Source organism: Scardinius erythrophthalmus (genome assembly GCF_964197995.2).
Source record: "Scardinius erythrophthalmus genome assembly, chromosome: 12".
Classification (NCBI taxonomy): Eukaryota; Metazoa; Chordata; class Actinopteri; order Cypriniformes; family Leuciscidae; genus Scardinius; species Scardinius erythrophthalmus.
Window position 1 is genome coordinate 3,426,844 of NC_138232.1, and position 22,192 is coordinate 3,449,035.

Sequence of the window (22,192 nt, forward strand, 5' to 3'; positions counted from 1 at the left end):
ATTTAAATAGGCAAATGCTTAATATTGCAGTGATTATTCTGTTTCTTGCATGTTATATAGTCTTTCTAACCCTAATTGATGGAGTGTGTAGCTTTTCATTTCTTAAACAATCACGTAGGAGGACACATCATGACCATATTCCAGGAGGACAATGTCAAGATTCATCAGGCTCAAATTGTGAAAGAATGGTTGGGAGGAGCATGAAGAATAATTTTCACACTTGAATGAATCCAGACCTTAAATTCATTGAAAGTCTTTGGGATGTGCTGGAGGAGACTTTACAGAGTGCTGGACTCTTGCATTGATGCACCAAAAACTGATGCACCTCTTGATGGAAATAACATCACAACATTTATTTCCATCAGATCCAATCATAGACTTTTAAGCATTTTCCCTGTTTAAATCCAAACAGCAATTATTATAATTTTTTGGCCGGGCAGTGTATATCATGGCAGTATTTGTTGTAATGCCTTCATATTTAATTAAATAACAATCACTGCAGCATTTCAGTAATAAAATGGAAACTACTAAAAAATAATAAACCTCCTTGACTCAAGTGATACGAATTATGAGAGGGGGGGGAAACAGAGGAAATGTGCTTAATTGTCATGATAATGTCAGAATAAAAAATCTTAAGGGTCCTAAAATAGGCTTAATTGTCTATATGCAAAAAAAATATATATATATATTTTTTATTATTATTATTTTGGAGGTGAAATTGACATTTGGGAGATTCACTCTCAGACTCTCAATCCTGAGGTCTGTAATGAAAAATCAATTTCTATCCGTTTAAATCATTGTCTGTTCAGGATGTCAGAGTGTCAGGTTTCTAAAATAACTGAATCTGAATAGTGAAAATGATGAAAAGCATCAGTTGGTGTTTGTCATCATTTTGCTTTGGTGACCCGGTGTGTGTCAGTAACGACAGGAGACGATTGCGTCTGTGTGTAGGCTATGTGTTTGTGTGAGAGAAGCGGAAATAAAGATGCAAAGGGCGTTCACAGGAAAACACCATCTGTGTCCTGGTGCTGTGGGTTACATAAATAATACCAGCTCACCTGCCGGCTCCCGTGTTTACGTCAGCCTTTTGAGGAGCATGCAGCCCTTCTGAAATGCTTCCTATTTTACATGTTAGTTGGAACATATAATCCTTTATTTTCAGCTATTTTAATAAAGTGCAATCTCTAGAGTATATAACAACTTCAAGCAAAAGAATGAAGCTCTGGATTTAGAGCCTAGATGCTCATGTTAAGGATCATTGATCAGTCATTAAAGTCAAACTGGCTGACAACCAATGTTTACAAACCAAATATGACTGAAGTAGTTCAGTTAGATTAGATATGCCGATAAAGCCTATTTAATGGCAAACATTAAAAGGGCATAACTACATGTGGCCTAAAAATTAAGTAGTACACCCATCTGTTTCTTCTTTTCAAATGCATTAAAATTCATATTGAGCAAGTCATGAATGTTTAACTAACCTGACCGTTGGAGATTCATTCAGGTGTTGAAAGCGTTGGTTGTCAGTCCGACGATGTGAACGACTTTGAGTAGAATGTCACGTGTTGTAATCTCTAATTTATGGTAATTACGACCAAGACAGGAAGGTTTTTTGGGGGGGTTTTTTGCGCTAGTGCAAAACAAATACACATTAGATGTGTAACTGATGCTTGAGAATTACAGGCGGGTAAAAGGGCTGAAACTAAATCCTGCAGGAAGGCAATGATCTCCAGGAAAAGGACTGATCTAAAACTGGCAGAATTAGGAGAATTATAAAATCATCAACACAAAAAGCAACAATATGCACTACCAGTACTAGATGTAGAATCAACATAGGCCTAAATAGCATCCAGAACTTACTGTATTTATGTAATGTGATGTTTTTTCAAGTATAACAAGGTATTTAAAAATGTAGGATTGGACTTCTATCCATTTTATCCAACAGGATCCCTCCTGAAACTGGCACACATTTGATGAGGCTAAAGGTCAAGTTCATCCTCAAGAGCATCTCTTCATGCATCAAATGGTAACATTTCTTCATTTTTATTGTTATGTGCTATCATTTCCGTTACAAGCATTAAATTACTGTTAACTATTGGCAAGATTTTAGAAAGGCTGCATTACAACAGTAATAAAAATAGTTATCTGGCCTACGTTTTATAGGATTATGGAAACATTTATATATATATATACATTTTATATATATATATATATATATATATATATATATATATATATATATATATATATATATATAATGTGAACTGCAAAATAAGACCTGGGATATGTATAAAGAAAGTCAATTGGGTGAAAGTGTCAGATAAATATCTTAATTTTGGCACTGAGTTCAACATCTTGACAGGAATGAGCCAGCAATGCTCCTACGTTTGATTTCTGTGTAAAACTAACGAGATTGCACAATACAGGTAAATAAATCTCATCTATCCATTCAGTTTGACCAATAATTTAATTTATGCCAAGACTGACAGCAACTCATTGCACCCAGCGGAGCCATCCGGACATCAGCACTAAATGTACCCTTGTCTTGACAACCGAACGGAAGCATATCAGACTGTGATGAAGGTAAACTACTATAAAAGCATTACAGATTTGTTCAACCCGTTAGAAGAGATGCTATTTATTAGTATATTGTGCAACCATAGCTTATCCATTTACTTTTTTATTATAGATACAGGTATAGATGGTATCTTTTGTTGTGACTGTGCCTATGTAGAAAGCTCACTATTTTTTGTTGTTGTTGTAGTTGTTCCTAATTTTGTGTGACAGCTCAGTGGTGATTTAGCCATTCGGTTCCCTCGAGCGCAGGTTTAAACCACACACAGGTAACCAGTGGCCTAGTTTAGAGTGACTCTCTCTGAGTCCTGGAGGAAGGGGTACATCTATATCTGCATCGGGCCCAGATTTGGAAGGGAGATGTTTTGTAATGCCGGCCACTGCCTGAAAAACATCAACTAAAAGTCGTGAATGATCAACCTGTTCCCAAGTGGCCGTTGGGTTTTGCTAAGACATGCCTTTTTGCAATCAGGAACATTGCCAGGACTGAACACAATTGCCATAAATAAGTATAATCGGGGTTCTGAGGTGCAAAGCACTTTTCCACGCTCTGTCAACATGTTCTTCGTGAAAGCAAGACAATTATGTTGCTCTTAAGCATGTATTATAGTTTTAAGAATATGTTTGTGTCTTGCACCTAGAACTGACTCTTTAAAGTGGCAGACTCTATTAATGATGGCGTTCGAGAGGCTTTTTCAGTGAGGTAATTACAATTCATCCTCCACGTAAGACATTATATAACATGCTAAGTCTCTTTCTCTCCCTCTTAGTTCTCTCGATGACTGTGTTCACAGTTCATTAGTGAGGAGTCTGATATCATGTATTCAATACAATAACTGACTTGTACATACTGTGATCAAAGAAATAGGCATATAATTCTTTTATTCATTTATTATTTTGGGGTACCGATGGGAGAAAGATTTTGACCAATTTAAGAGTCTATCAAGACTTATGATAGATTTGCTTTAAGATAGTAATTTTAATAGTAAAACCTATGCAAATTGCCTTTAATTACATGAGCTGTTTATAAAACCATTAAAGTGAGATACTGTTTCAAGCGAACTAATAAGATTTCAACAGTCTCCGCAATTACTTTGCATAATCTAGATTCAAATATATTCATTTAGCTACTATAATGTTCATCGCTGGTCCAACAGGTATTTTTACATTTATCGTTTCTAATGAATTTTATTAGATCAACAGGAAAAACAGCCTATTGATACTGGATAACGTCTTTAGTTTTTGCAATAAAAAACACACAAGTAGTGGCAAGCTAATCACGTAAATAACTATATCGCTGGACCGTGGTTTTGTTATTGCCGATTTTACATCGCTTTTCTAACTCATACGTCGCTTTAATATTTAAATGACAGCTCGGAAAAATGCAATTAATTATTAAAACAAATTTGTCACACGTTTGCCTTTGAAAAAAGTCGCGTTTCGGCGGGCGTCGTAAAAAAATGTCCCTCGAATGCGTCGCGTGGAAACGTGATTATGTGTTTAAGACCCATATAAACATTTGATGCACATAAATAATTTAACGAACAGAATCACGGTTTATATAATAAGCTGTACGCGTTTATAATCCGCAATGACACTCACCCTCAGGTCCTGATTGCGGATCGTCGTTTAAAGCGTCGTCGCTCCAGTCTGATATAACAGTCGTCCATTACCGCCACATTTTCTTTTTCTCTTCGCTTTATGGTGAGTCACAGTCAATCTTGAGGTCCCATCTGTCCGAGCACAACTGCTACATCCCCCTCATTGCGGTAATGCTACGGATTCAGAAGCTGCACGGATTTCTCCTCAGTGGTTGCTGTGGCAACAGGAGCCAGCGCGCGCTCCGACCGGTGTCCACTCACTCACTGAACAAACGCGTTTGACTTTCTCTGTACCGGACGCACGTGAGCGCTGCACTGCGAAGACGGGCTACTTTGACGCGAATGGGTCATTCTTAAATAATTTTTTAAAATGCATTTTTAAATGCTAATCAAGCACATATTAAATCTACTGTGCTATATTAATTTGTGTGTGTGTGTGTGTGTGTGTGTGTGTGTGTGTGTGTGTGTGTGTGTGTGTGTGTGTGTGTGTGTGTGTGTGTGTTTTTTCTAATGTCATGTAAGGTCATAACAGCAGGATTTAAAGACATGCATCTTATTAATGTGTCAATGTGTGGCATGCTCGTTTGTCAGTGGTGTTACACTTGGGGATCAGTAACACCCCTGACAGTAACACTTATTGAATCAGTTAACATGGCGGATGACACAGCAAAAACAACAGATTAACAACCTTTTATAAAATGGATAGGGTAACATGGGGGAAGATGCACCCCTTAAGAACAATGTGCATTTGGTTTTAAACTGTAACATTTTTAGATACAAGTTTAGCATGTGCAGGATGATGCATCATCAAATGGTGACCAAGTAAAAAAAAAAAAAATATATATATATATATATATATATATATACAGTACTGTGCAAAAGCCTTAGGCATGTTAAAAAAGCCTTAGCCCCCCCCCCCCCCCCCCCCCAAAAAAATGGTTTTAAGTCAGTTATTTATATATTTTGCTGTAGTGTCTCAGTAGGAAATATCAGTTTACATTTCCAAACATTCTTTTTGTCATTAATTGTAATAATCCAGTGAGATTTGTGTATGCACAAGGAGTCTGACAGCAGCCGGTATGATCTGATCTCGCCATCATCGAGTCCGTCTGTGATTACATGAAGAAACAGAAGAAACTGAGACAGACTAAATCCAGAAGAACTGCGGGAACGTCTCCGAGACGCTTGAAGAAACCTTCCTGCAAAGCTACAGGACTATGAAAAGTACTGGCACTTGTGTTCAAATGCTGTAAAAGTGAGAATGCTTTCAAAAATAAAATCACAAATTGAATATATTTATGATTTAACTTCTATTAACTAATTCAAATCAATATATGGTGTAACGACTCTTTGCGTTTAAAACGGCTTTTGTCCAGGTACACTTGCACATAGTTTTTCAGGAAGCTTTGCAGGAAGGTTTCTTCAAGCGTCTCGGAGACGTTCCCGCAGTTCTTCTGGATTTGTCTCAGTTTCTTCTGTTTCTTCATGTAATCACAGACGGACTCGATGATGGCGAGATCCGATCATACCGGCTGTTGTCAGACTCCTTGTGCATACACAAATCTCACTGGATTATTACAATTAATGGCAAAAAGAATGTTTGGAAATGTAAACTGATATTTCCTACTGACACACTACAGCAAAAGATATAAATAACTGACTGAAAAGTCGGGGGGGGGGGTATTAACATGCCTAAGACTTTTGCACAGTACTGTATAAATATATTGTAATCAGATTTTTTGTCAGACTGTCTAAACTGTTTGCTTGAAGCATGTAAAGTCATCATTAATCAGTGTTTATTAGCTTCTAAAAGGCATTGCATGTGTCAAAAAACTATTGTGTCAGCTAACAGCAAATTTTATCATGGCTGTTGCAACTGTCCCTTATCATAATATTGATGTAAAATCTTGTCATAACATAACAAAATTATAGTTTTATGTAAAGAAACCCTTTTAATGGTCAGTTATCTCCCACTTTTTTAAGTAAACAGTTTTTAAGTAAAAATCTGACCAGGCATACATCTGATGTTCTGTGTTTTCAGTGTATGCCACAAGAGAGGAAATGCACAACAAATAGGGGTGTCCCTCTGTGCCGATGTTAACAGCAAATACAGTGAGGCATAAAGGCAGGACACTGAAGTCTGAGGCAAAACAAAAGACTTTGACATTTGCCACATGACTTTGCAAGAATATATTCCAACATTCACTTAAACACACAGCGTTCAGTCAGCTTTCACAGAAGCAGTCTGTTATTACATTTCAGTGCATTGATTTTAGTTTAAAAATATTATTGTAGTTCAAATGTATTGTGATAATTTACCAAAACCCTTGTTACGTGACAATGTTTTTCCCCTTTTACAAGTCTTTGTCTTTATACAGCAAATTTAACTTAGTGAACATTTGAAAATGATATTCGTTAAATAAATACATTTTAACGAATGTTGCAAGTGCAACCCTCTCCTTATGGGGTCACTTGCAAAATTTGACTTTGTCTATTCAAGTATAAATTGTACTTATATTGTGATATGTACACATGTTGCAGCAGTGTGTGTGTGTGTGGCTAAGAGATGTGGGTATATATTTCATTAAATGTTGTCTTTCCAATACAAACAGTCTCTGAGAAACTCAAGGAAATGCAAAAAGTGTTGCACTCTCCCCTACACTTTCTCATGCAGTGCAGTGGGATGTATTTTAAATGCGGTGTGTACTATATAGCCTATATGCCACACTGCTTGAAATGCCATATCAAGTACTCATTTTGATGAAGACGCTTTCCAAGGGCAGTCCAGTAGATGGAGCCATTGTTGTTGCTAAAGAACCCATAAGGTGGCATGAGGATGGACAGGTGTAAACGGCAGGAATCACTTTAAAAACAAAGACTCGCATCATTTGCATCTGCCATTTCTAAAAATATCCTTGGGGCGATTTTAAGAGTCTGACAGAAATTAGATCTCAGGCTAGTCGATTTATTCAAATATACTATACCTGTAAGCCTGTATTCAGGTTATCCTAAATCATAAAGGCCCAAATCGTAATTGAAACGATACATGCATTCGTTCTAAACAAGTACCACAATGAAAGCATAACCTAGAGTCAAAATACGTGTTACTTTACAGATGAATTAGATGCTCAACTCATTCAATAATTAGCCTACTTAATTTATTTTCACTTATTAGAGTGTTCAGAATCATTTTCTATAACATTCTGACAATAAGAAATCGAATGCATGTTTGGTTTATTCTTAGTTTCGGTCGCAGAGTGTTTCTGAGGGAGTTTCTTTTCTAACAGGAACCTGCTCAGCATCTCTCGCGCTCTCACACGCTATCGAATCATCAGTAGAGCGCGAGCACGGCTGACTGACAGTTCGTTCCGTTGCCTTAGAAACTAGCGTAACTATCGCTATAACCGTTTTTATTTCTCGGAAACTATCGTGGGATTGATTAATTGCAACCTTTTCGTTTCTTTTTACTTTTCAAATAACTTTTTTTTAAAGGGGGCGTTGTTTTGGAAACTTATCCAATGAGTAATTTATACGAAAATATCGACGGTCAAGAAGAACTGGACTTTCCATTACTTTTCTTGTACAATCAACCTGGCGGTGACTTACCTCCAGATGACCAAGGTTAGTGAATGAATATCACTAATTATTAATCATAATTTTATTTAGACCGTTCCTCCCATAACAATTATTTCCCTATCTTCTTATAACTTAGCCTAATTATTTTACTTGTGTACAAAATAAATAAATGTCTTTGTATTTGTCATTTACCTTACAAAAATAGTAGGCTAGCTTACAGTAATGATACTTTATCATTCTATGGTGCTGTACGATTACCACATACTATGATACTCCAAGGTAATTCAAATAATTAACGTTAAATATCACCGTCATAATATTGTAACATTTTGCATTTCCGTTCTTGAGTTGGAGAAGACGATGCATTGGGTTCAAAAGTGGGTTACACACATTATGTGAAACCAAAAATGTAGTGGAAACTTTTCACTGCAGCTGAACTGTTTTGTTTTCAAGTATTAGTAAAGAAGAGCCTACTTAGTTACAGGAAACGTTCAGAAGTTTCTATTCTAAATATGCAGTTGGTTATAATGCTATATTCACACAGCTAAAACATGGTGAAATGACTGATAATGTGTTTTCCTGTTTGTTTGTTTTTGTAGCTGATGACTCTGGCGTCCCCTCCAACCATGGCACCAATCAAACTTCCCCATGCATTCATCAAGACCCTTCTCTTTACGGAGAAGAGTCCATTGCCCAGCTTTCCAACCATTTCCCCACCGATGACCTTCTCCCTTACGAGCAATCTGATCTCAGACAGTCTCTCAGTCACTCCTCTTTGCTTGCCGCTCACCCTGGAGCCATCCAAGGCAACCGCCCGAGAATTGAGATCACCTGCCCTGACCTGCACCACCATGACCATGTCCTCACCAACCCTGTGAACATCAATCGGCCCATGCTCACCGTTCCAGGGTACGACATGCCCTACAGGGAGAACCAATGCCTCAGTCCTGCTAGTAGCACCTCCTCTACTAGCTGGCATTCAGATGGCTATTCTCCAGGAACGTACTCTCCATGCATCTCTCCCGGAGGTGGTGAAGGAAGTCTGGTCGGAGTGACTGAAGCCGACCTTTGCCCGATGTTGCAGGCCATCCAAGCTTCAGGTTCTCCCAACACGTCTCCTCGCACCAGCATCACAGAAGACACCGTCCTGGACCGCCGCTCATCCTCTCCACGTTCTCGCTCGGCTTCTCCACAGGGGAAACGCACCTACGTTCAGACTCAAAACCTCCATTTTGTCCGAGACGACCCCCCTGAGTTCTATCCAATGACAAACTTGGAGGATTCCTTGAACAACCTCAGCAGCTTGACTAAACCAATCCCTACTAAGATCGTCAGACCCAATCTAGAGTATTCTGTCTACACGGAAAGCCAGGCGAGCATGTTCCCAACCATGACGGAAGTGAAAAAAGAATTCACTATGGAGTCATGCTTTTTCATGCCTGCCAACTGGTCCAGTCAGGCTCTCGCAGGGGTTTGTAGGTATGAAATAACCGATCAATAACCAATCAGTCAGTGACAAAGCAACAGTCTTGCATTTATACATTTTGCAGCTGCCTTTATCCACTTATAAATGAGGAAAAACACAATCAACTGATTATAACCAGCACCACAACCCATAGGAAATGAGATTTCCCAGTACATCTGTTATTTCTCCCGGCAGCAATGATATTAAATGGAGAGTCATATTGGAGACTTTTGGTTTCTCAGATTTTGAATTTTAAAAAAAGGCCTCAGTTTTACATTACATGTGTCTAAAAATATCTCAAATTGTACTCAGATTTATAAAAATATCAAAAGTCAGAAATCTCAATATAAACTCAAGCATTTCTAATCAAATTCTCCAAATATTAATGGAGCTGAGCTGCTATCCATATTCATACTTTTACTGCACGACTAGTTTATCAATGTGTCTATTTTTATTTCTTCTAATATAGTTTGGGAGAAACATCTGAGACAAAGTCTTTAGCCTGAGCTCTGAAAGAGCAACCTTTTGAGCAATAAGTTTAATTTGGGAAAGCCAGATTTTCAAAGTAAACCAGAATAGTGCAAAGATTAAAATGTGTGCACATCTACAGTCCTGGCCCACGTGGATTCTTATTCCCAGATCCTCCTGCTTATTATGAAGTTAGTAAATCAGTGATCTGTGATGGTTATTGTGATTGACTAAACGGTATCTCATCTCTCAGTATGCCAGTGGCTGCGTTGCCTGCGCTGGACTGGCCTCTTCCCAGCAGCAGTGAACAGTATGAGCTCAGGATAGACGTTCAACCCAGACAACATCACAGGGCCCACTACGAGACCGAGGGCAGCCGAGGGGCCGTCAAAGCATCTGCCGGAGGCCATCCTGTCGTTCAGGTAAAATGAGGACAGAGCTGTGTATTTAGAAGAAGCAAAGTCGTGGGAGGGTGGAAAAGTTGGTTTTGTTTGTTTCTATAAGGACGCGTGGGGAGTGAATATGACAATTCTTGAGAATCGCTGCGTGTGAAAATGTGCAGAAACGGTTGTGTGAGCGATTTAAAGACTTGAAACTGAGATGGCTGTCTCTGTGAAGAGCTTGATAAGACAAATGAGGTGAAGACAGAGAGATAATGCAATGATTGTGGTGACGTTATTTCCCTGTTACGGGCGTGAAGTACGGTGTCCATGGTTAGGGAAATTAGCTATCGCTGTGCCAATATGTCATATCATCTACACTGACTAAACCTTTCACTCAGCTTGTATGCATATCTCACACAGAGCAATGGCATCATTACTGTTGAAAATGAAGACAAAAAGTGTTGTGACTTCATGCATACACTAAAAATGAGCAACATTTGCATTTAAATATCCAGTTACAGGAATGCAACCTTTTTGTAATGCAACCTCAATCACACATTTTAATTAGATCACATTAGATCACCTTTTGATTGTTAGAATAGTGTAAAGCATGTGTAGATATAAACTGTGGTTTATAAACCGTTTCAGTTGCGAGGGTACACCGGGACGGAGCCGCTGGCTCTGCAGATCTTCATCGGCACGGCTGACGACAGGAACCTCAGACCTCACGCGTTCTACCAGGTCCACCGCATCACCGGCAAGACCGTCACCACCAACAGTCAGGAACGACTGTTGAGCGGGACCAAAATCCTGGAGCTGCCACTGGAACCCAAGGAGAACATGAGAGTTGTGTAAGAAGATAATGATAGCATATAAAGAAGACCGGGGCTAGTTGTCACATGTGGAAATTGTCTCAAGCTCTGTATCTCAATAGCTGTGAGGTTTTGAGTCAAATATACAAAACTCAACTCACTTTTAAAGCGCTTTATACAATACAGATTGTTTTAAGGCAGCTTTACAGAAATAAAGAGGAAAATGACAGAATCGATGATGCAAACTCAAATTCTGCTATAAAGCACCTCTAAAAAAGACAATAGTGTCTTTATTTAGCGCAAGTCAGTCCAGTAACTAAATTTAATCAGTTATGAAACAAGCAGCTCTACATTATTAAAATTCCGTTCAATAACAGTGTTGATATTGCAAAATTTGTCACTTATGAAATAAATTTTATTCAGCTATAAAGCAGTGGTTCAGCAGCTTTTACATTTGTTGCATCGTGAACAGTTTAATACTCCATATTTGTTTTAAATGTAGTTGAAAACCTTTTAAATAGCCTATAACATGCATGATGCAGGTTCTTATTATGACAACTTACTCCATATAGTGTAAAACCATCCCAGTTGCAATGGTGGAAATGTTCACTAGCCAAAACTTGATGGTATGCACCAGAAAATACTTTCAATAATAAACATGCAGAAATATTCTGAAAAAAAAAATAAAGTGACAAATAGCCTCCACTATATCTAGTTTAGGATAGTTGATAGTTTCAGTTCTTAGCATATAGAAAAATTGATACCAGGAAGTGATAAAAGTTTTTTTGAGTTTTGCATGCTAAGTCTATGCCTATGTCTATGTTAGAGTTGACTGTGCTGGTATCCTGAAACTGAGAAATGCCGACATTGAGCTGAAGAAAGGAGAGACGGATGTGGGACGGAAAAACACCCGAGTGAGAATGGTCTTCCGTGTCCACGTTCCTCAACCCGGAGGCCAGTGGCTCTCTCTCCAAGTGGCCTCACAGACTATTGAGTGCTGTACGCATTGTAACTTTTCATTTCAAACTCATTATTTTAACCATACTTTTTTATGCATGTTTTTCAAAATGGTCAAATATCATATTTTCAATATTAAATGCATGAATGCCTTGGGTTGTTTTCCAGCTCAAAGGTCGGCCCATGAGCATCCAGCGGTAGAGCGTCAGGACGTGGACCGCTGTTCGGTTCTGGGTGGACTGCAGATGATCCTCAGGGGCCAGAACTTCACTTCAGAGTCCAAAGTCATCTTCTTTGAGAAAACGCATGGTGAGTAAAACTCTTTTTTCGCTGAGAGGGTTGGTCACACTTTTACTTCACCAATGGGTATTTCAGTGGCTGTTAAGAGAGCAGAGATGTCGTCACTGGTGTATTCAGACACTTACGGCACATTTAAAAATGTCTGAACACTATCGCATTAGAAGACAGACTAAAATAAATGGCTGTTGATTTTATATTCTATTATCTGATGCAATAACATTAAGACATTTTTAAGTATCCAAATCCTTTTGTTCAAATCCAAATCATGTAATAGGCTACTTAAACTCTGTATCTCTAGACTGAAAGACACACAAACGTCACTATGTCTACAGTTTCAGTGAAAACGAATCTGTGAAGTTTAAATAAATTTAAATAGGGAGATCCTAATCTCATTTTACATGGATGAATAGCTTTCAAAAAAAGTTTACAATGGTGGATGTAGACCTTCAACTACTATTTTTGTGCTTTAGCGTGTTAACAGCTCCAACCATCGACATTGAACTCTTTTAATATTTGACTTCTCCAGGCACTATCAGCCATCTGTGGAGAAGATTAGCATATGATTTGTTTGAAGTCGTATTGATGTGCTTTGCATATGCTGAGAAAAACGGTGGTCCAGGCTGGGTTGTATGGTAGATTGCAGTCTGGTTTGGCCAATGTTTGCAATAACACAAGAGTGAAAGAAAAAAAAAGAAGATAAGCCTTGCAAAGCTTGCATAAACACACATATTCCCGCCAGTTTGTCTTTCAGTGTTTAAAGACGTCAGAAACCTCAAACAACACCCACACACTGTACATAACGTTAATTCTAGAACTATGTTTATTGGTAGGTGATATGAAACACTTTTGGGAAGTTGTCAGCTCCTGCGGTGTGATGTGATAAACTTTAAATCTAAAACTACTTTTAACAGTTTTCTCATTATTTTACAATTATTATGCATGCAAGTTTAATAACATATTATTTGAGAGGCTACATAAAGGCAAGTTTTGATACAGCATTTTTAAAACCAATGTTTTACAAAGGACAGAAGACACTTACATTGACATAATATGGAAGTAGATGCATGAAAATAAAAGTCTAATTAATTAAATAAAAAAAAACAAGGAAAGATTTAAATTCAGTAAAATGAATTGATTGATTTGGGGGAAACACCAGAAATGTTCCAAAATGTCAAGAATATTTTGAGTGACAGCTGAGTGAAATCTCAGTGTCACCGAACGACCATGAGGACAATAGCATATATCAACCGTGACTCACATTGACATCCTATAGAGATTGCCTTCTCTTTCTGACGAAAGCAAAGTTTTTAGCAGCACTTTCCATTTAGGTGTGCAGTGCGGTGCGAGAGGATGTGGTTTGCTCTGCACAGATAGCATCTACAAGCAAAGAGTCTCTTTCCTTTCCTGTGCTCAAAGTGATCATTGCAGAGCAGAAGTCACACAGCAGGAGAGTGGGAGTTTCATCCACTATGCATGAAACTTTCTCTCTGTTGCTTATGTAGAAGTCACGGACCAGCTATTTGTTGTGGCTTTGAACAATAAATAGTGTGAATACACAAGGATGTGTGTAGGTGTACGGATGTAAATTAGTTCTGAGTTATAAAAAAACACGTTTTTGAAAGAAGTCCCTTATGCTCACTAATATATGTTTTAAAATGTAATTTATTCCTGTGATCAAAGCTGAATTGTCTTTAGTGTCACATGATCCTTCAGAAATCATTCTGCTCAAGAAACATTTCTGATTATTATCAATGTTGACAAGTTGTGCTGCTTGATATTTTCGTGTAATCAGGAATATTTGACGAATAGAAGATTCAAAAGAACAGCATTCATAGAAATTTTTTGTAACATTATAAATGTCTTTACTGTCACTTTCGACCAATTTAATAAATTCTTGCTAAATAAAAGTATTTATGTCTTTCAAAATAATTAGTGTAGTGTAACTAGTGTTAAGGAAATATGGATCTGTTTAAGATTCTAGATGTTATTCGTAAAGAATAAAAGAAGATAATATGATGTTTCAAATATTTATTGTTCCCATGCATGTTTTTTCTATATTCAAATGGCTGTTTTATTGTCTTAGTTGACTTACAGATATGGGAGGCGGAGGCGCAAGTTTACAGAGACAAAAGCACGTCTGTAAGCATTCAAACTAAAATAACACACAATGGTCTTCAATAATGGTGTTTAAAAGTTTAATGTAAGCTGTGCTCCTATCAGAACCTGCTGTTCTTGGAAATCCCTCCATATCGGGACCCCAACATCTACCACCCAGTCAGAGTCAGCTTTCACGTGCTGAACGGGAAGAAGAAATGCAGCCAGCCTCAGAACTTCACATACACGCCCCTCTCAGGTGCAGCCTTCGGTTCCTTTTCCATCAAATAATCAAGTTTATGTGGCTTTTTTGTTTTAAAACTGATCCAAATGGTTTGGATTTCCTTTCCAGTGCCACAGATTAAAGCAGAGCCGGTTGAAGAATACCAGTACACACAGTTAGGCTGTCCTGTGCGTCCCATCATGGGCGTTTCTCCTCCCTCTTGTCATCTTCCAGACGGCTGTATGATGCCCACCGGCTCGCCGTACCAGCGACCTCAATCCGGCATGTATCCCGGTGTCCCACAACACCACCTCGAGCACGCATCCATTCGCTACCAGATGCCAGGAATCCTCTCTGGCTCCCCGGGTCATGCTTCATGTATGGGGGCCGCACACAGTGTGACCTCAGTGTCTACGTTTGTGCCTAACGCTTACCAGCACACCATAGCAGGTGACAGCATCCAAACGGCCGCCTCCTTATTTCCTACCCTTGATGTCTCTGATCTGTGCTCCGCCGGGGCCCATCAGAAGGCATATGGCTCGAGGGCGTCCCCCACCACAGGGAGGTCCCCACCCGCCCGAAGCCATCCGCAGACATACCTGCCCGTACAGCACCAGAGGAACGTCAGTCCTGTCAGAGTCACCATCAAGCAGGAGAACCTGGATCAGGCCTATCTGGATGATGGTTTGTGGGCATCATTATTCTGATCAATCAGTATTTACAGTCCAACCAATTATTCAGACACCAGATATCATTTTTGATCATTTTTTACTAGTTCATCTATCTATAAATTACAGAAACGTCTGTCTGTCTGTCTGTGTGTGTGTCTGTTCCTCGCATATCTCTCGAACCGTTAGTCCGATTGATTTCAAACCCGACAGGTGTCTTGCCACGGGCACGAGTAAGTGCAGTGCCAAGTTTGACGTTGTTTGGATGAGAAATGCAAAAGATATCGTTAAATATATCATTTTTAGAAGGTTGTGGTTTAAAAATAAACATTCTGACAAAAACACTCAGTCAGCTACACTGTTTACTTCTGAATATTATAGTTTGGTTCCAGAACGTGATAAATCCATTTTGATTAATTTGAGTAAAAATGTGTTTTCTTTACCAAGAAAGTGGCAACATGAAAACCACTGTTTTCTGTTTCAAACTTTCACATAGCATCTTTAGGTTATAATAACATAAATTCAAATCCAGATTTTGATTTTCAAAGATTTATTATAAAAACGGATTATTTTTTCCCAAAAATGCAATAAATTCATGACACTTTTTTTTTCCAAAATGCAATTAATCCATTGAATCAATATAAAAGTTATTTTTTATCATATTGAAACTGTTGAAATCAGCTATCGCTAAGAAATATCTCCTGAACTTTTTTGTTCAGCGATCGCTCACAAAAAATGATTTTGCACGGGCACTTTGCACTGCTCCCTGAATTCAAAGCGTTCATAGTCTCTTTCACGGGCACCAAACCAACAATTACTAAAAACACACACAAAAAATGATTTTGTGCGGGTATTTTGCACTAGTTTATGTAAATGTGGATAGCAAAATAAAGTAAACTGTGACATATTATACACTAAAAGTCTTCATACAGTGACTACCAGTAACATTTATACAAATTTGGGACCACAAATGTATTCAAAAACCTGATCAAATGTTTTTTCTTTAATTGCTAATGCGACCGTTTTACACACAGACTGAACAAAATGAAGCATTGCTTGAGCTAAACTGGTATTATCCAATTGTGTAGTTTAATTTAATTTAACAGCTGACATATATTCAACATGATTCATGTGTGAGACAGTCTAACAGAAGGATGGACAAAACCAGTCAAATATCAACTGAGTTCTGCTCATATTTTATTACCATTGTCTCAACTATAGCGAATAAACTGTGATAATGTGAGAAATGTTGAAGGTGTCTGAATACATTTTGGTTTGACTGTATAATGTATTCAATTCTAACACTTCAGTTAGAATGTAACAGTCAGGTCCCGGAAGTTAAAATCATAATCATTTTCTCATAAGGGAAGTGGATTTTTAAAAATAACTTATAAACTTATCAAGACCTACTGTGAGCTACGAGATCGTTAACTGATGGTATTTGCTCGTAGCTCACAGTAAGTCTTGATAAGTTTATAAGTTATTTTTAAAAATCCACTTCCCTTATGAGAAAATGATTATGATTTTAACTTTAACAGCTCAAATCCTGGTGAGAAACTACATCACCCATGATTCTACAGACAAATCTCCTCCAATCACAGAACTGAAAAAGGCAAATTGTGCCAAAAAAAAACAATTTAGTGCTCATCCACTCCCATGAAGCGCTGTGAATGACAGAATACGCTCTCAACTAAATTATATTTAGTTGAGCATATTATATGCATATTATTGCATATTATATGCAATAATATGCATATAATATGTTGATGCATATTATATACAGGTATACAGTACCAATGCAGTCATTTTTGAATCATTACATCATTCATTTGTTTTTGAAAGAAGTCTCTTCTGCTCATCAAACCTGCATTTATTTGATGAAAAATACAGATAAAACAGTAATATCATTCCAATTTAAATTGTATTTATTTTAATATACTTTAAAATATAATTTATTTCTGTGATGAAACGCTGAAATTTCATCAGCCATTACTCCAATCTTCAGTGTCACATGATCACAAATCATTCTAATCTGCTGATTTATTATTAGTGTTGGAAACAGTTGTGCAGCTTTATATATTTTTTTTTTGGAAAATGCGATACTTTTTTCATGAATCTTTGATGAATAAAAAGTTAAAAAGAACAGCATTTATTCAAAACAGAATGATGCTGAAAGTTAGCCGATTTTAAATTGTAATAATATTTCACAATATTACTGTTTTTTTCCTGTATTTTTCATCAAATAAATGCAGGTTTGATGAGCAGAAGACTCTTCTTTCAGAAACATTAATAGTAATGTTTCAAACTTTTGACTGTATAGGCTGTATATAACAGATATAAATATTTTAGTAGTTTCTTATTTATCCATTGTTTTAAATTTGTCTTTTGCAATGCTTCATGGAATTGTAGTTCTTTCTCATTAAAGCTCATTAATACACATTCTTGTACCTTCGTCAAATGATTTTCAAATACTTATTTGCTTCAAAAATTTGCAAAGTTTAAATAGCAACAAAACACCTTCGTTTTCATTTATTTGTATGTTTTTTTTAGTTATAGACTTTCTCATCTCACACTAAGTCACACTGGATCTGTTTCTTTTAAGAACCATAGTTTGTCCCCATAGCTTTTTAACTTTCATTTAAATTTTAATTTAAAAATAGGATTTTATATGTCACTGTTGTTGTGTGTTGATAGCAGATATTCAGTAGTTTATTTCAGAGGCCACTAATGTATGCCACTCTTATCAGGCGCCACTATATGGGTCAGTGCCTCAGGTTCTGCCAAAGCCTGTTAAATATTGAGCTCCTCGCAGACCTAAAACACACACGGGGACAAACAGGACACACTATTGATCTTTAGTATAGCATGCAATCACAAAAACATTCGGAAATACACTTGAATTGTGTTGTTTATTCTCGTAAAGCCTGGTATATTTGATGTTGTGGGCCACATTTTAAAATCACACCACAGATAAAGATATGTTTGTATTTGCGGTGGGTGTTGTAGGTGTTACAAAGCATCCCACCTACGCTTTAGCTTCTATTTCAAGCTGATTATACCTGTAAACGCCACCCCTTGTGTCCCCTAATCTAATTTTAGACTGAAAACTTTCCATTTTTAGCCCACTAACTTGCCTCAGCAGAACAACAGGAAGCTCAGCCAGATAAAGAGATGAGGTTGAACTCTGTGCTGCCAGCTAGTGGAGGGTTAGTTACAGTGATGCGCAGACTGCAGTGTCCCACCGACCTTGCATTCGTTCACGTCTCGGTGATGCATGTGGATCATAAAAATGTCTTGATAAAAGCCGGCAGGTGAAAATGGCTCTGAGCACATTCTCCTCAACAACACATACAGCATGACTGGAGCGCAAACTGATGTTTAATCCTTAGTGTTAGAGGTTTGATCACGTCATTAATGCACTTTATCAAACAACACACACTAATGATGGTTTTATTTTTCCTTGCAGTGAATGCTGTTATAAGAAGGGACCTTGTTCATAAAAATAAGCTCTAATGTGGACGACAAATCCTCATGAAACAGCATCAGGCCGATGAAGACGTCTTGGCATTGATATCTATTTAAATTGCTTGTTTTTCATATCTGTGATTTGTACACAAAGAGATGATTTTGGTAAGATCAAGTTAGACATAATATCAGTGTGTTTTAATATTGTTTATATATAAAATGCCTATTTTCTCAAATCATGTTTTTAATCAAAGAGCGACCTTGTGTGACATATTTATCAGTGTGCATTTCAAATAAAATGTTTTAAAGTGGCTGTTACTTTTTCTGTTGGGACAAACCATAATCTAATTAGTTAATCTAACTAATTAGTTAGTAGTTACTATTAGATATTCTAACACAGCTGATGCCGTAATGATGCATATGTGTTCTTAATTTATGTGAGCATTATGAATGCTTTTCTGTAATATTTAAAATGCAAAACAGTTTTATATTTATGTTTCAAGAGCTCAAATCATTCATGAAAATATTCTTAATAAGTCAGTTATCAAGTTCATTAAAGTTTTAAATGCAATTCTCAAATACTTCAGCACATAACTATATTTATCCATTCATTAACCTCTTTTTAAGTAGCAAGCATCTCTTGATCATGATGATTATTGCTCATTTAAGAGATTTTATTAGCTAATTATAAACATAAAATCTAGTAGTAATGTATTATATATTGACATCATTATGATTATTACTTAATCCAACTAGGAACAATCCATTTATAATTTTAATTTAAAAAACATAAGAGCATTCTTGTGTATATTTGGGAATACACCATTTTAGATAATGTATAATCAATCTATAAAATATGTTATTTAAATAATTTAAAAAATATTTCTTTGTAAGTATCGTGTGCCATTTGAACATTACCCCTGGATACTATTATTGAACATAATCACCACATTGTTGAACAATTATTGAACAGTTATCACCACAGAAAGAAACGAGCAGAACTCAGTTTATTCAGATGAAGGTACTTAAAATAACACTAAAGATTATTCAAAAACACTGATACATATATAATGTGTGAAAAACAAACAAAAAAAACCCCACTGTTTTGAAGTACGTGGCAACATCCGAACTGAAATCAGATGTTATAATGTCTGAACTACACAATATCTCGCTGGATCCAGATCCTCTAATACTGCTGTAAGTCAATCCATCATCCGTGAGTTGATCAGATCCACAGCTGAATCCTCACACAAGGTTCCTGCTGCAACTTTAATGTTTCCCTCAGTCAGGCAGTATACACACACACACACACACACACTCTATCTCTTCTTCTTGCTCTCCTTTTTCAGTTTCTGTCGGATTTGTTGGACGGGTCCCTTCGGCTTGCGGTTCTGCTCAGAGCTGCGAGTGTCGACCGGCTCCGACGGCTCCACCTACAATCATGAAATACAGAAGAATAAAGTTGTATTTTCAAACCCCTTATGGCAAGACACTAGAGCTGAACAGGTTACACATGTTAATGAATAGACATCACCATACTTCCCCAGTTGATTAATCATTACTACATTAAGACAAATGCTCATCTTTACAAGTTTTGCCTGTAGTGTCTAGACATTAAAAAAAGCCATTTTTATTGTTACAATAATTATTTTTAAATGTCTACACGTAAATCTTGTGAAACGATGTATACCCCTGAGCAACACTTTGAAGCTGTAGTTTAAATTTCATGTTATTTTAAATTCTCCAGTTGACGGCAGCAATCTCCATTAAACCATGGCACATTGTCCATGTTATCTCCATGAATGTAAATGAGAAATGTGGATCTTTTTTTAAAGTGAATTGTACATAAAAGTTATATATATATATTTATTTATTTATATATTTTTTAAAATTTAGCAATAAGCCCCTTGAAATCGTGTTTTACAGTGGATTTAGAACAGCTAAGGGGCGTTGTTAGGCACGCGGGGCGTTGTTAGGCACGACGCGGAGCGGAGTAATACTAATGTAATGCGGTCACACAGGTGTGTATGTTTGTTGTGTAATTTACATCGAACGCGGCTCAGCCAATCAGAATCAAGGACTGGAACTATCCGTTTTATAATGAAGATTTTGACCGGTGTCAGACATCACGACAAAACTGTAATTGTAGAACTTGTCCGCACCTGTTCGTGGCTCTTGGATGTGGGAATAATTACAGCTAAAATGCAGATGAGTTGAAAAATGGCCCCTAGAAATAATCCATAACGCAAGAGACTCTCGAAGAAAGTGGGTTCGGGAACCTCCGGGGGAGAAAGATCCAGATCTGCAGACATGATGCAGCCTGAGGATAAACACACATTAATCAACAACAACACACTCACAAGAACATCGGGCATGGTATTACCATGGTACGTCTTCGTCAGACATCTAAAAACAAGTTAGGCAGTGCTAAACTGACACGTAACGGAAAATATCATACATCTATAAAACAAACCAGTTACCTGTAGATATAAATCGTGTTATGGAATATTGGGATTACTAAAACAGCAGAATCCTTTGTTTGTTGTGAGATTTAAGATAAACGCATCCAGTGCTTTGTCTCGAATGCGTTTGAGAGTTTCTGTCTTCATTGAGCTGTACTGCCTCCTGCTGCACGGGAGGACACATCTCACAAACATGTTCAGCAGCACATTGTCAGATACGGTGGGCTTTAATAATACACCTTATATTTTAATTATGTATGATTTAAATTCAAAATCATTTATTGTATATTAATCGGTGACGTTATTCATGTGTAAATGATTGATCAGAGCACATCTGAAGTGGACGGGCTTTGTCACGTGGTAGCCGTTACTTTTCTCAGCACTGACAGGATTGACCAATCACAGTGAATCAACGTCACCAACAGTTACGGTCTGTTTTTGTTTTTTTTTTTTTTTACAGTCTATGGTTTTTATCACTGGACACGAATTATTTTAGTGAAATATATCTTGTATCAAAGCCTGTAAATTGCCAAATAAGTTTGCATCTTGTTTCTTCACTGTATTTACTCAAGGTTATTTGTGGAAAGATTCAGAAACCTTTAGCAATAGAAAATTCGTGAATGATAGAGATGTATGTCTTTGATGTGCTTTTCTGTATTTAGAATGACAGTTTGGAATGTAATGAACAACAGTTCTTTATACAGTTATTTAAAATACATATACATAAGTGGGCTCAGTGCCAAAATTTTCACAATTTATAAATTACTATATATGTAAATCTTTTGGAACAAACTAAAAACTTGTAATGATTTGAAAGCACTGGAATTTATTTATTTACATTTCCTGGCAGCTAATGTTAATGTGATCATGTGAGTATGTAACAGGCCTACATCTTGTTCTCATTGCATTGAATAAGGTAAAATATATATATACATATTACTTTATTCAATATATATGAAGATGCAAAAGCCTCTAAGTGCCATCTGAAAATTTCTTCTAGAATGGTCATTTTTATCAAGCTCGTTCGTATATTTAAGTTCAGTAATTTCACTTAAATGACAATTAATAGGTAATTTCCATTGCCATTTAAGTGAAATTACTGAACTTTAATATACAAGCTTGATAAAAATGATCATTCTAGAAG

At 37.0% G+C, this 22,192-nt stretch overlaps 2 protein-coding genes across 2 annotated transcripts; one reads left to right on the plus strand and one right to left on the minus strand.

Moving 5' to 3' along the window:
- Positions 1-7,502: 7,502 nt before the first annotated feature.
- nfatc2b (nuclear factor of activated T cells 2b) lies at positions 7,503-18,899 on the plus strand. Its single transcript, XM_081379989.1, has 10 exons — positions 7,503-7,796; positions 8,351-9,230; positions 9,938-10,106; positions 10,716-10,918; positions 11,706-11,878; positions 12,005-12,145; positions 14,220-14,275; positions 14,357-14,489; positions 14,583-15,137; positions 18,588-18,899. The coding sequence occupies exons 1-10, from the start codon at positions 7,694-7,696 to the stop codon at positions 18,632-18,634; spliced, it is 2,460 nt and encodes an 819-aa protein (XP_081236115.1). The 5' UTR covers positions 7,503-7,693; the 3' UTR covers positions 18,635-18,899.
- A 676-nt stretch (positions 18,900-19,575) lies between these two features.
- Positions 19,576-21,194, minus strand: manbal (mannosidase beta like). Its single transcript, XM_081380611.1, has 3 exons — positions 21,067-21,194; positions 20,749-20,906; positions 19,576-20,019 (listed from the first exon to the last, which is right to left on the minus strand). Exons 2-3 carry the CDS (start codon positions 20,896-20,898, stop codon positions 19,906-19,908), a joined length of 264 nt encoding a protein of 87 aa, XP_081236737.1. The 5' UTR covers positions 20,899-20,906; positions 21,067-21,194; the 3' UTR covers positions 19,576-19,905.
- Between the last annotated feature and the right edge of the window lie 998 nt (positions 21,195-22,192).

Excerpts from the sequence above, each read along its gene's own strand:
- nfatc2b (XM_081379989.1), top strand. The coding sequence starts at position 7,694 with ATGAGTAATTTATACGAAAATATCGACGGTCAAGAAGAACTGGACTTT. Across the intron at positions 9,231-9,937 it reads GCTCTCGCAGGGGTTTGTAG|TATGCCAGTGGCTGCGTTGC; the intron begins GTATGAAATAAC and ends CTCATCTCTCAG. Across the intron at positions 14,276-14,356 it reads ACAGAGACAAAAGCACGTCT|AACCTGCTGTTCTTGGAAAT; the intron begins GTAAGCATTCAA and ends TGCTCCTATCAG.
- manbal (XM_081380611.1), bottom strand. The coding sequence starts at position 20,898 with ATGTCTGCAGATCTGGATCTTTCTCCCCCGGAGGTTCCCGAACCCACT. Across the intron at positions 20,020-20,748 it reads CATCCAAGAGCCACGAACAG|GTGGAGCCGTCGGAGCCGGT; the intron begins GTGCGGACAAGT and ends TCATGATTGTAG.